The sequence below is a fragment of the Vulpes vulpes genome, chromosome 5 (genome assembly GCF_048418805.1).
Source record: "Vulpes vulpes isolate BD-2025 chromosome 5, VulVul3, whole genome shotgun sequence".
Classification (NCBI taxonomy): Eukaryota; Metazoa; Chordata; class Mammalia; order Carnivora; family Canidae; genus Vulpes; species Vulpes vulpes.
In genome coordinates this window covers 84,264,369-84,279,340 of record NC_132784.1, presented here as the reverse complement: position 1 = coordinate 84,279,340, position 14,972 = coordinate 84,264,369, and the positions used below count along the sequence as shown (strand labels likewise).

General features: G+C 38.7%; 1 protein-coding gene across 2 annotated transcripts in view; it reads right to left on the bottom strand.

The window, feature by feature from the left end:
• Positions 1–14,972, bottom strand: part of TRIM44 (tripartite motif containing 44) — a 109,467-nt gene that overhangs the window by 63,954 nt on the left and 30,541 nt on the right. For both annotated transcript variants that reach the window (XM_026012854.2, XM_072759124.1), the window contains exon 3: positions 987–1,226. In XM_026012854.2, the coding sequence (XP_025868639.2) occupies positions 987–1,226 (240 nt within the window). The remainder of the gene's footprint in view (positions 1–986; positions 1,227–14,972) is intronic.

Below are 14,972 nucleotides of genomic sequence, written 5' to 3'. Positions count from 1 at the left end.
CTAGCTAAGCGGTAAGCTCAGCAAATCAGTAGCAGTCCTGAAGAGTCCACAGGACTCCCCTACGTTTACTTCTAGAAGGGTCTACATCCTTTTGGCATATGCTTGACCAGATTTTTCAACATAATGCTGTGAGACCTTATGAATAAAAGCTTCTCTCCGGTGCCTGAAATGTAAGTTCTATGATACTTTTTTAGGTGGCTGTCTTAAATTTTATTTAAAAATTATATTCTAAACGCCTGAGTATGTTGTTTGGTAAAATGTTTAAGACCTTTTTTACCTGTTACGAAATAACAATGAATACAGAGACTCATATTTGTAGTGATTCAATATTCACCTTGTGTTTCATTCACACCTTTTTTGATCTTCCCAGTGCCACATGCCTCTTTTAATCTAACAGTTATGCCCCCAATTTATGCAGTTGGCTCCATTTAAAAACCAAGCTGAGGCACCTTTCCACTACTCACAGAATCAGTCCAAAATCTTTCATTCTGGACTGCTTTATGCTCTACTTCCTGACATTCTCATTCACCCTATTTTCATCTCTATGATGACTTTATTTATAGGCTCATTTCACAACTTGGAATCCATCAATTGCCTTCTCCTCTGGCTCTGAATTTCTGGCTTACTATCTATCTATCTATCTATCTATCTATCTATCTATCTATCTATCTATCTATATCTATCATCTATCTATCATCTATCTATTTAGGCTTACCTCTTTAAATGTGATTAGTATTTGCCCTATTGAATACACTCCCTTAAGTCATGGTAGACAAATATTTTGCCAGACCCAGTTGCTGGGTGAGGCCCTAGCAGCCAATACTTCCACACTGGTCTACGTACCATCTAAACACTTATACCCTATCTAAGCTTTCAATTCACTCATGTTGAGGGATCACAAAAGAGGATTTCCAGAGCTAACAAACACAGCAGTAGGTTTCCTCCTATTTCTCCTGCTACTAATAATTGTAGATGTTCTCCTTTACCTCTGCCTTTGGCTCAGCTGATTCATTAGAGGTATCAAGTTGTTCCTTGGCTTGGGCCATCTGAGTCATCAACCTGTCCATGTGGGACTGGATGTCTGCCAGTATCTCAGTCACATGAGCGGTGGCCATTGCTTCCTGGATGTCCACTAGATGAAGGGCCTTTTGCTCCTCATCAGCAATCACTTTCTGAACTTTCTTAAATTCCTGCTGTATAAACACCTTCATCTGGTCCCGGGTTACCTGCAGAACACAGACAAGTAAGAATAAAAAGTTGGACATACAAAGAAATAGAAGGGTAGAGCTGCTACTGTAAGTGCTAGGAAGCCCTGGCCAAAACATAAGCCAACTATGGTTCCTACATGGTCCTGAAGTTTGGGGAATATCCTCTAAACAATGTTCCCCTAAGATTTTTTATGAATTTCTTGGTAATCCTTTTTCCCTTTTCTAGTCTTTAGGAAGTAATCCCTTATCTTTCCCTTTGTGTTCTTCCTTTCATTCATTTTTACACTGGTAATACATGATTGGTTTTTAACAATAGGTAAGTGTAAATTGTGAAAAATGAAATTACTTTTCTCTCTCCATCTGGATATCATTTTTTCTCTTTGGAGAGTAATTACTATTAACAATTTGGTGTATATCCTTCCAACCATTTTTCTATATAGTTCTACACTATATATATACACATATAGACGAATTATGTTGTTTTTATATAAATGGGTCACAATGAACATTAGGTTTTGGGTCTTGCTTTTCCACTTAAAATATGTTAGGACATACAGATCAACTTCATTCATTATATTATTTTCAATGTCTATATGATGTGGATATAACACAAATATGAATATTCATATATATAAATACAAAGATAAACATACCTATTAAATATTTCCCTTCTTAATGGAAATACAGGATATTTCCAAATTTTTGCTATTACAAACACCACAGTAATGAACATCCTTGGATATCTCTTAATATTTGTGTATGAGTATTTTTAGAGACTTCTGGAGTCACTGAGTCAATTTATATATACTCTAAAAATATTGACTGATACAGCCAAACTGCCATCTGAAAAAGATATACCATTTACATTCCCACAATGTGTGAAAGTAGGAATTTCTTTATACCTTCACCAATATTAGATCATATTAGATCATGTAATGCCTTAAAATGTTTATTCTATGAATAAAAATATATTATTCATTTATTTTGTAGAAACCACTGAGCAGATCAAATAAAATATGGCTGCAGGCTGTATTTGGCTGGGACGTAAGGTAAACAAAGTGAGAAACTACCAAAATAAGAACTTCTAAACTCTGTATCTTACACTTACTGATGTTTCCTCACAACGATGTGTATTTTAGGAGTATTTTCAAACAACTCTGCACGGTGAATAATTATGGTAGGGAATTGGGAAAAGTTAGAGCAATGGACAGAAGGAGAAAGGCCAAGAGAATTTTAGAGTGGAAAGAGAAAGTAGCTGTCACCTAGGTAAGTCTCTTTTTTTTCCAGGTAAGGGAACAGTCGCAGGTGCAGGGTATCTGTAGAAGACGCAAGGGACACCAATCTTCCTGGCTCCCCGTCTGGTGCTTTGGATTAACTCTAACAGTCTCTAGCAAGGAAAGCCAAATTGGAAAAACCTAAAAAGAAGACTGAGGAAGAGAAAGTCTAAAGAAGAGGGGAAGATGGGGCCATTTTTAATTAGCCTCTTAAAAATTCAAAGACGCTTGATACCTTAAGCAGCTTTTGTAACACTGCCATAAGAACGTCCATGCAAAATAAGACCTGTAGGAACCGTCTCTGTTCACACATCAAGTGACTAAGCGACATAAGCCCTCAGGAATTCATTAGACTCTCTGCAGGTACTCTCCTTGGTGCTAAAGAAAAGGGGAGGGGGAGTGTTAAATGTTATTAATGTCCCTGCAAATTCTGTATCAGATTAAGAACTGTGATTTGTGTTTATTTATGTAATTCCTCTTTATTTTTAGTGTGTTTATTTCAAGGCTGTTATGCTTTATGATGACCTTTTATGAATGGATCTCAAACACTGAAATAAATTAGGTCTTACAAGACCTAAGACCTTCTCTTAGAGACTAAACTTAGGAAGTTTTAGTTAAGAGATGAACTTTTCTGAATGCCTAAGAAACGTTTTAAACAGTTGCAAGTGACTAAAAATGGAGAACACAATAAAAACTGACTTGCAACCTGTTTTACTAACCTTCACATACCCATGTGGTTCAAGTCAGAAGTTGGTATCAGTCAGGAAAGCGTGGCCAGACTACAGCAGGTGACTAAATCATGGGTTAAAAAAAAAAAAATCAAATTCTCTATTTCCCATTGTTTTACATAGGTTTCTCAACCTTTATTTTATTTTAGATCACATCACAAATAAGAACTGAAGGCAGAATAAACAAGTTCATAAAACTTTTATCCTTTTTACCCCTGTTCTCTACTAATCAGCACACAGGTATTCTCCAACCTAGTTCAAAATGGTAAGAACAAATTTCTGGGTCATAGCATCCATTAAATTCAGAGGCCAAAGGAGGGACTCCCCGGGGGACCTGGCATGTGGTAGGCTGAGTACTCTGGAGAAAGAACTCCTACCAATGGCAGGCAGGAATGAAACAGCTTTCAAGTTTCCTTTTCAAGTGTCATTTCACCTCCTTGCCATCAAAACCCCATTCTGCTTTAAACTTGTTCTCCAAGAGCACCAGACCCTCTCTGTCCACACCTGCTACCTGAGAGCCACTGATATAATTTCTGTGTAGGTTTCTTAGAATTTCTTCAGCCTCTATCCTAGAGCTCCCCAAAAGTGAAAGTGACAGTCTCATACTCCTGACTATATTACAAACAGTGTTAGTAAAAAGAAAATTTTACCTATGCAGAGAAGAGAAGGCTGGGTGTTATCACAGTACAATAAAATTAGCAATATAAAAGGTTCCTTTCTTATAGGATCTACTAGTAATTGGTAAGTTTTTTTAGAGCCACAGAACTTCCCTTAACCCACACAAAATCTTTAATTTTTTTTAAAATTTTTATTTATTTATGATAGAGAGAGAGAGAGAGAGAGAGAGAGGCAGAGACACAGGCAGAGGGAGAAAAGCAGGCTCCATGCACCGGGAGCCCGATGTGGGACTCGAACCCAGGTCTCCAGGATCACGCCTCGGGCCAAAGGCAGGCGCTAAACCGCTGCGCCACCCAGGGATCCCTACACAAAATCTTAATGTAGAACCATAAAGCAAAACAGAACTGAAAGTAGAACTACTCTGGTTAAAAGAAAAATCTCCCCCTCCTCCTTGAAGTAATTCGTAGGGCACTGGTAGTGGTCTTCAGCTAAATCTCCCGAGATACCTGGGTCGTCTACACAAATGAAACCATAATAGGAGTATCTTCCCTTTGGTCAACTGGCCCCTAAATTGTTAAAACTTTAAAGTCCTAGATTATAAACTAGTTGATATGTCTTTGTTATAGTTGCATGAGGGTGAAGAGCTACATTATTACTTAAAGCATTGTAATTTGAGCATTGAAAAATTTGGTGGCTTACTTGTGAACAGTCATAACTAACTAGTGAAGATCTGATTGTTCTCATGAGAGCTGAGTCCAACCTCCTCATTTTATAGGCAACACACACACACACACACACACACACACACACACACACACACACAGATGCAGTAATAATCAAGTTTCAAAATCAGCTTTCCTTTTGTCCAGTCCAGTATACTTTGTGCTACAACATATTGCCTGTTAGGATCCCTTTCTGCCTCCTTCAGGTTCTTCAAACTTCTTAATTGAGATGTTTCCTTGGTTAACAGGCAGCTCTGTTATTATCCCTACTGAGATATTATTCTCCCCAAGTGAATCTTGGGATAAAGGATGCACATCTGAAGAGTTAAGTTTCATCCCATGCTATTTTATATATGCTCTTGTAGTTAATATTTTCAAGCCAGGCTGGACTCAGGAGGCAAACAGACTGGCACTTTACACATAATTAAACACATAAAACCTTGAATTAAGAGCTTATACTTAAAAACACCACCATTCAGTGTGCTTGACATGGGTTGCAAGCCATTAGCTCCTAGCTAACTGGCTTGTAGGAAACCAAGGTTTTATTTAGTTTTCTATTATAGGTAGAGTATTAAAAAAATACTAGCTAGAAAGCATCATAGGTTAAGAAAGATTTGTTCCAGAAAAGTGTTGCTGACATGAACTGAGAAAGATGGAACAGGTCACAAGCAGGAAGCTACACAAAAGAAAAGCTCTGAGTCTACACTGACAGAAGAGTTCAGAAATAGTTGTTCTACTAGCCAAATTTCCTGCAAGTAAGTTTAAAGGAGCCTACTCCAAAAATGACCTTAAAAAGTGTGAACTGAATGAAATAGTTTGTGAAGACTGCTAAATACCTCCCCAAAAGGTCAAGAAGTCCACTTTTACTCCCTCTTTCCTCTTCTGAATGGCCACTCTTCTAAAATAGACAAATAAAAAAAGAAATGGAATTTTTTCAGATGCTACAAGCTGTCTTCACTCCCACCAGCACAGTGCCTTCTCAGCATGCCAGTGTCCATGGAAACTTTCAGGTGGGGAATCTCAAAGTTGAGGCTTCTGTATAGCCTCTAGTATTTATTCTGGCATTTTGCTCCAAGACAGTGCTTTCCAAATCTCTATTAGGCTCCAGTGAGGGCAAGTGAGGGAAGAGCTTCTTTAACAACCAGGACAAAGTCCTCTTTCAGTATTTTTTGTATATGAGAATAGCCAATATTTGTGAATAAAACCAATGCTCATTCCTAAGGCTTGGGAAATTATACAGCAGCCTAGAAACACAGCAGACATGAACTATGAAGTACATTCTATTACTAATATTCTGAGTGCGGTCAAATATTTTCTTGACAACCTGGTTAGAAGCCTCAATTGCTTGGATTTTACAATGGAGGTGTTGAGAAGAGTAGAGGTTATTAAAGTGAGCAGTTAATCTCTTCCTTAAATCATTTTTCTCATTTTCATCAGAAAACAGACAAAAGCAGTCACATGTATCCTCTTTACCTCCTTTCATTACCCTACTGTGTAAATACAGCACCAGGAGGTTTCTACCTCTGTATCCAGTCAAAGAAGTAATAATGATATTTACTGTTGCTGCTATAAATATTTCTATTATAAAAAAGACTGTAAGAAACACACCAAAATGTTGGAGAGTGGTTACCTCTGAGCGATGGGATTAAGAGTATTTTTCTTTGTTCCACTTTCAGTCCACTAGAATAATGTGTAACACTTATTTTTTATTGAATGGTAATTTTTAAAAAGAAATGAAACTCAAAGAGAAAGTTAAATCCTCAGTAAGATATTAGCTAATCAAATCCAACAATGTATATAAAAAATTATACACCACGACCAAGCAGGATTTATCCCACGTATGCAAGGCTGGTTCAACATTTGAAAATCAGTTCATATAACCTATCACGTCAACAGGCTAAAGAAGAAAAATCACATTATCATATTAATAAGTGCAGAAGAATCACTTGATAAAGTCTAAGATCCATTTATGATAAAAAGTCTCAACAAACTAGGAATAGAGGAAAACTTTCTTAACTTCATAAAAAAATCTACAATCTACAGCTAATATCACACTTAATAATGAGAAACTATAGGGTTGCCTGGCCAGCCTAATCCTAGGTAGAACATGTGACTTCTGATCTTGGAATTGTGAGTTTGAGCCCCATGTTGGATGCAGAGATTGTTTAAAAATAAAATATTTTTTAAAAATAATAATGGAAAATCTAGTTTTCCTGCTAATATCAGGAACAAGGCAAGGATGTCTCTCTTCTTACAACTCTTTTTCAACATCATACTGGATGTCCTTGCTAGTAAAATAAAACAAGGAAATAAAACGTTTACAGACTGGGAAGGTAGAAATAAAGCTGTCTTTGTTCATGAGTAACATGGTTGTCTGTGTAGAAAATCTGGAGGAATTGACAAAAAAACTCCTGGAAGTAATAAGCAATTATAGCAAGGTTGCCAGACAGCATTAATATACCAAAGTCAATTCCTTTCCTATATACCAGCAATGAACAAGTAGAATTTAAATATAAAAACACAATAACATTTACATTATCATCCCCAAAATGACATACTTAGATATAAACTTAAGAAAATATGAATAAGTAAAACTACAAAATTCAAAGAAGAACTAAATAAATATAAAGATATTCCATGTTCATGGATAGGAATGCTAAATACTGTCAAATGTCAGTTCTCCCAACTTGATCCATAGGTAGAATACAACTCCCAATAAAAAATCCCAGCAAGTTATTTTGTGGATATTGATAAAATGCTTCAAAGTTTACATGGAGAGGCAAAAAAAAAAAAAAAAAAAAAAAAAAAAAAAAAAAAAACCCACACACCAACAAACCAGAGTAGTCAACATAATATTGAAGGAGAAGAACAACGTTGGAAGATGCTACCTGACTTCAATATTTACTATAAAGCTAGAGTAATCAAGACACTATGGAACTGATAAAAGAACAAACAAATATATCAATGGAACAGAATAGAGAGCCTAGAAATAGACCCATATAAATAGAGCCAACTGATCTTGAACAAAGAGCACGGGGAATGCAATGGAAAAAGAGTTGTTTTAACAAATAGTGCTAAAACAACTGCACATCCAAGTGCAAAAATACTTAATCTAGCCACAGACCTTTCATCTTTCACCAAAATTAACTCAAAATGGATCACAGACTTAAATGTAAAATACAAAACGATAAAATTCCTAAAAAATAATACAGGAGAAAATGTAGATGACCTTGGGTATGGTGATGACTATTTAAATATAATTCCAGGGACACCTGGGTGGCTCAGCAGATGAGCATCTGCCTTCAGCTCAGGGAGTGGTCCTGGAGTCCCGGGATCGAGTCCCACATTGGGCTCTCTTTGAGGAGCCCGCTTCTCCTCTGCCTATGTCTCTGCCTCTCTCTGTCTCTCATGTATAAATAAATAAAATCTTTAAAAATAAATGAATGAATGAATGAATGAATAAAATTCCAAAGGCACTATCCATGAAAGAAATACTTGATAAGCTGGATTTCACTAAAATTAAAAACCTCTGTGAAAGACATTGTTAAAACAATGAGAAGAGGAGTGCCTGGGTGGCTTAGTCAGCTAAGTGTCTGCCTTTGGCTGTGGTTATGACCCTAGTGTCCTGGGATCAAGCCCCATGTCAAGCCCCCTGCTCAGCAGGGAGCCTGCTTCTCCTCTCCACCCTGCTTTTGCTCCCTGCTGCTATCTCTGTCTCTCTTTCTCAAATAAATGAATAAACAGATTAATAAAAATCGTAAAAAAAAAGAGAAGATAAGCTATAGACGTAGCCACAGATATATCTGCAAAATATATATCTGATAAAGCACTATTAACAAAATAACTCCAAAAATACAATAATAAAACAAAGACTCAAATTTTAAAAATGGGCCAATAACCTGAATAGATGTCTCACCAAAGAAGATATACAGACAGCAAGTAAGCATAGGAAGGATGCTCAACATCATGTGTCATTAGGGGAATGCAAATTAAATCAATGAAGTACTATTATACAGTTAACTAGAATGGCCAAAATCCAAACACTGACAACACCAAATGCTGATAAGGATGTAGAGCATGAAAAATTCTCATTCACTGCTGGTAAGAATGTACGTTTAGAAGATAGTTAGACAGTTTCTTACAAAACTAAACATATTTTTACCATATGATTCAATAATTATGCTCCTTGGTATTTACCAAAAGGAGCTGAAAACTTGTGTCCACACAAAAACCTGCACATGGGTATTACAGCAGCTTTGCTCATAACTGCCAAAACCTAGAAGTGACCAAGATGTCTTTAAGTAGGTGAACAGATGAATAAACTGTGATACTTTTACACAATGAAATATTATTCAACACTAAAAAGAAATGAGCTACCAGGCCATAAAAAGACATGGAGGAACCTTAAATACATCTTACTAAATTAAAGAATTTAATATGAAAAGCCTACACACTGTATGATTCCAACTATATGATATTCTGGAAAGACTATGGAGACAGCAAGAAGATCAGTGGATGTCAAAAAGTCTGGGAGGAAGGAAAGATGAATATGTGAACACTGGATTTCTTAGGGCAGTGAAAATACTCTGTATACTACTTATACTAGTAGATAACATACAGTTGCCCAAACCCACAGAATATACATATATAACACCAAAAGTGAATTCTAATGTAAACTATGGACTTTGACTGATAATGATGAGTCAATACAGGTTCACTGATTGTAAAAAAAATTTATCTACCACTCTGGTGTGGCATGTTGATAGTGTGTGGAGGCAGGAGGTATGGGAACTTTTTTTTTTTTTCTCGATTTTGAATCTAAAGCTGCTCTAAAAAAAATATCTATTAAAAAATGTTAATAGGGATGCCTGAGTGGCTCAGTCAGTTAAGTCTCTGCCTTTGGCTCAGGTCATAATCCCAGGGTCTTGAGACTGAGCCCCACATCGGGCTCCCTACTTGGGCTTCTATGGGGAGGCTGCTTCTCCCTCTCCTTCTGCCTGCTGCCTGCCCCCCCCCCTTGCTTGTGCTTTCTCTATCAAATAAATAATTTTTTTTAATGTTAATACAATTAAAACAGAAAACGAAATAGCCGCTGAAGTGGAGCCTAGAGAAGGTAATGGGGTGGAGTAAGCCTTCCTAATCTGATTTCCCTTTTATAATAAATTAAAAAAAATTAAAAACCCAAGAGCCCATTAAAATAAGGGCTTCCCTAATAGCTAAGCACTTAGCACATGCTGCTCCTGTCATTTGAAGGTTTTTCTATGGGAGCTTCAGACATCCTGAGGCTCCGCAGAAGAGCAGATTTTAGTGTCTTGAAAAATTCTTGAAAAGATCTAACTAGCTGATCCAATCAGTGACCAAAGTGTGAAGCAACTTACTTTAGAGAAATATCAGACTCATCAATGAGAAATGGACATCCTTACAATATGTCAGAGGGATATCTGCTTCAGTACCTTAAATAACTACAGTAGCACTAAACCTCATGATACAGCTCATATTAAAAAGTGAGAGACGGAGTTAGAAGCAATGCTGGGTGAAAAGAGAGGGCATGCCTAACTTTGGCCTGATTGTCACTGGACTTTCTCTTGTCTCTTGTCTTTTAATCCATAATAAAGACAGGGCCTTATGAATAATGATAATGAAAATATAAAGAGCTACTGTGTGTAGGCAGTGTTCCAGGGGCAATTATGTATGTGTTTTTATTTTTTATTTTTATTTTTATTTTTTTTAAGTTTTAGTTTTGTAGCAAGTGCTTCTTTTTTTTTTTTTAATTTTTTTTTTTTAATTTATTTATGATAGTCACAGAGAGAGAGAGAGAGGCAGAGACACAGGCAGAGGGAGAAGCAGGCTCCATGCACCGGGAGCCCGACATGGGATTCGATCCCGGGTCTCCAGGATCGCGCCCTGGGCCAAAGGCAGGCGCCAAACCACTGCGCCACCCAGGGATCCCATGTATGTGTTTTTAATCTAACTCTCAGGTAGGCAATGATATTTTCATTTTATGTTAGGGAAACTGAAGCCCACAGTGATTACGCAAGGGTAAGTGATGGAGCAAAGATTCACCTCAGGTCAGCCGGGTCCCAGTCAGTACTCTGACAACCACTCCATAGGGCATCCTGCTACTCAAGAGGAAACTGAGGCCCTGAGAACTCTATCAGACCACTGGAAAGCAACTCCACACAGAGGAGAGCACTCAGAATGGGAAGTCAGAGGCCCTGAGTGTTAGTCCTGTCTTTTGGAACCAACCAGCTATTGATTACTTGGGGCAAATCACTGAATCTCTCAGAGCCTGAGGCTGAAGAGCCAGTTTTCCTTTTATCTCTAAAATGATGCAACTGCATAAATTTTGCATTCTTAGAGCAATAATTCACTGATCGGGATTTGTCTCTACTCACAATTGTTGCCAGAACAAGAGGAGCTTTGGGGGGACTAGGAATCTGCCTTAGAAATTCTAAAAGTGACACAAGTGTAAAGAGAATAAAATAACCTACTTCTTTTGACAATGCTGCCCTATCAAGAAGTTACCCTTTCTCCTACCTTTAACCACTAAGCTTATTTAGAAGGTCACATAAAACCTGGTCTCAGAAATACCAGTAAAGAGTCTACTAGTCACCAACTCTATTTAACCTCAGTACTGACCGGTCTGTAGCCTTTAGCACTACTGACTGATGCCCCTCAGTCTTCAATTTCCTTCCAGGGTTTCTGTGGCCCTGGACTTCTCTGGCTTTCTATCGGCTTTATCCCTGCAATTTTACACACTCCTCTAGGTGACTATGTTTGAAAAAAACTCCTCTAACGAGCATTTTTTCAACCTCAGCATTATTGATACTTGCAGCTGGTAACTTTTTGTGTAGAGGAAACGTCCTATCCCTTGTGAAATATGCAGCAGCACCCCTGGCCTCTACAAGGAACCGGACAATAGCTTCACCCCTCACCTCCAGACATTGTCAAATATCCTGGGGGCCCAAACCACTTTCTCTCCACGCCTTCCTCCTTAGTAATTTCATTTCACTTTTGCAATTCAACTCCAGCGGCCACAGAGATGGCTCCTGCACCTGGATTTTCTCTCCAGGTTTCCAATGTCACAATTCCTTTTGATGTGTGTCTCTGCCTGGATACTTTTCTATTACTTGAACCATTAAGCCTCAAACTGAGAACTCTCCCTCCTCCTCCTCCTCACTGTTAACTTTTCCAAGTGCCCAGATAGTAGGTACTGCTGTAAGCATTTCATGTGTGTTACTTCAATTAATCATCACAATAATACCAAGTGGTGACAATTATTAATTTCTCAATTTTACAAATGAAGAGACTAAGGTTCAGAGGGGGTGAGAAATATGCCCAAATTCATACACAGAATAAGTGGCAGAGCTAGAGTCTGAACCCTCAGTTTGACTACACAAGCTGCCTTTTAACCTCAATATTATTCTTACATATCTTCCCTTCGGACCTTGTCCTGTTTCTCACCTTCCCTGTTAACACCACTACAGTTTAGGAATCACCCAGGCTCTAAATTCTGGAGCTAAATTTTATTTTCTCCACCAAGAACAGGTCTCTTGACAATACCTGGAAGAGAAATGAAGACACCTTTGCTTGGGCTCGTGTACAAAATGGAGGTCAATACATTCTGACTAACTGTTGGAAGCCATCCCACATTGGCCTCTCCACCACAGTAGCCGAAGAAGTCTGCCCCATATCTATGAAAACCTCCTTCTTTGTATTCCCTTCCACTACTCTCCATTAAATATCTCTATCCAGTCTCTAAACCCAAATGCTCCATTTTAGCTCTACCTGCCCTCCCCCGCACACCTTGGGGCCTTTTAGCCCACCCCCACTCTCACTTGCAACTCTAACTTGCTGAATAAAGTCCTAAGTCCCAAAGAGATTCTGGGTGGTCCTCCCTACTTCCTCCTTAGTCTTTAGATCCTAGCTTTGTTTTATATAGTCTTTGGTTTGGCTTGTACCTTCGACACAAGTAGGAGCCCCATATTTCATTCAGAATACTCCAGCCTTCTTCTATTTCTGCCAGACTGCTTCTTCCTGAGACTCTAAATTTTAGTCCTTGGGCCTAAGTACTCTTGTTCTTCAACAGCTTCATGTATATGAACCTGCAGTATGCTTCTTCTGAATCTTCTCCCATTCGTGGTTTTCCCTCCCCCAAATACAAATAGGAATACATATGTATGTGTACATGCGCGCGCACACACACAGCATTAGTGGCTCAGAACTGTTTCCTAAAGGCTTTGTACTGGAAAGAGCCTAACAAATTATTGAATTGAATCTGCTCATCAGCTATGAAGCACACAGCAACTGTGCACCCCCAGTCATCCGAGAGAGACATGGTCACAGCAGACTGAAGACCAGCCCTTACTGTGAGAAATGGAGATCTGGCCTCTATGGTTGTGGCATCACTGCCACGCATCCCCTCCTCCCACGACTGCCTGTTCCTGCTGTCAGCTGCTATGACTCTATTGCCATGACAACTTGATGTGGAACCCAGTGTCATGGCACTGAACTGGATGCACCAGAGAACAGTTCAACGGGAATGTTAGGCTCACTTTGAATTGATACAATTGCTTGCTCTTTAGATGCTTGTTTCCTTGCCTGACCCTGGGGTGGCAATAAAGAAAGCAATCACAAACTTCTGAGTACCATTCTTCCTGAGCAAACAGAAAAATAATTCTAGGTGACCCCTCTGTAGAAATGTAAAAGTAGAAGGAGGAGTCCCCAGAGACACTCAGGACCAGTAAGAAGAATAAGAGTGAGAACTTCTATTTCACCTTATTTTCTTCCCTTTCTCCCATTTTAACCCGTACATAAGCTAGAAAGACAGTTTCAGCTCCAGAAATTATCCTGTAAGAAGTAGGAGGTGGGAACTAACACTGAAAGTTTCAGGGGAAACTAAACAGAAATTATACTATTTTTAAGCCTTTTAGACTTGAATATACAAAGCATGCCTATACTATCTACTGGAGATTAAAGCAATTTTAAAACAAGACTCGCCCCTCCACCTCCATTCCACTTCTCTATCAAAACACTTTCCTTGCAAAGCCATAGTTATTTGTATTCTACCAAAACCAAACAACTGCACACTGCCAGGAACACTCAGCAAAGGGCAGGGATGTAGGGCTCAATCTTCTCTGCCACAGCAGGTCCAAATGGTAAACTTTGTGGGGTCTATGGCAGTAGAGAAAGAGGTTTGAGTACTGACTCTGCTAATTCGATGTTTCTGAAGCTCAGAAAGGTGGAAGTTTCATTGTAAAATAGAGGTAATAATGTCATTCTCACCGATATTTTCATGAGGTTTACACAAAATAATACATAAAAAGAACTTAGTATTCTCTGGGCACATAGGAACATCAGCAGAACTATTCTGCTGGTCCAGATAACAGTAACTATGAACATTTATTGTGTGCTTTTCATATGGTACCTGCTGAGCTCTCACAGATAAAGAGCCCCCAATTAGCTTTTCTTAGAGAAAGACCCTACAACCTTAGGAGTGCAGATTCTAATTTCCCAGCAAGGACTTTCTCACACATCCTAGGCATGAAGAGTAAGGATGTCAAACAGAGGCTCCTTGCTTCAGTTTTAGTAAATGGCCACAGGCTGTCTAGGAGTAATGTTTGCCTTTTCTAGTTTGATACAATCAGGTACAGTCTAACTTCAGTGATGCTGAGGCAAAGCACAGAGAGTGCAGGAAGGATAGGTCCCATTCTGCCCCGCAGCTCTTGCACAGTCTGGAGGTAGCCAGCTCCTCAATCTCACAACCTGCTTCTATCATATTGTCTCTCTTCTGCAGACCGAAACTCTATTACACTCCTGGAGCAGCTAACAATCTGCTTACCTAAGAACCACAGGGCTTGTTTACTATCCTTGCTAAAATACTTTCTGGCCATGCTACTAAACCATCCTCCATTATTTCTTAGCTCCTCCTCACAAGTTTCCATTCTCAGGGTACTCAGCAATAAAAATGTAGTATGATTAGTCCTAGTTTATGGATGACACTAAAGGCTTAGACAAATCAAGAGGGACAGGTGATGAGTGCCAGAGGACTCAGGTCATCTGACTCTAATATCTGTGCTCTTCCACTTCAGAAGTAAAAGAAAGAATGTCATAATCAATAGTTTTTTTCCCTGAAAGTTTTTTTTTTTAAGATTTTATTTATTTATTCATGGAAGACACGGAGAGAGAGGCAGAGAGAAAAGCAGGCTCCATGCAGGGAACCCGACGTGGGCCCTGATCCCAGGTCTCTAGGATCACATCCTGGGCTGAAGGCGGCACTAAACTGCTGAGCCACCAGGGCTGCCCTTCCCTGAAAGTTTGAACAAATTCTCTATTGGTATACTATTCCCAACCCATCTTCCATAGGTAAAAGTAATTTCCTACAACTACTAACAATTCTATATGGCAATCATAGAAAGGCAA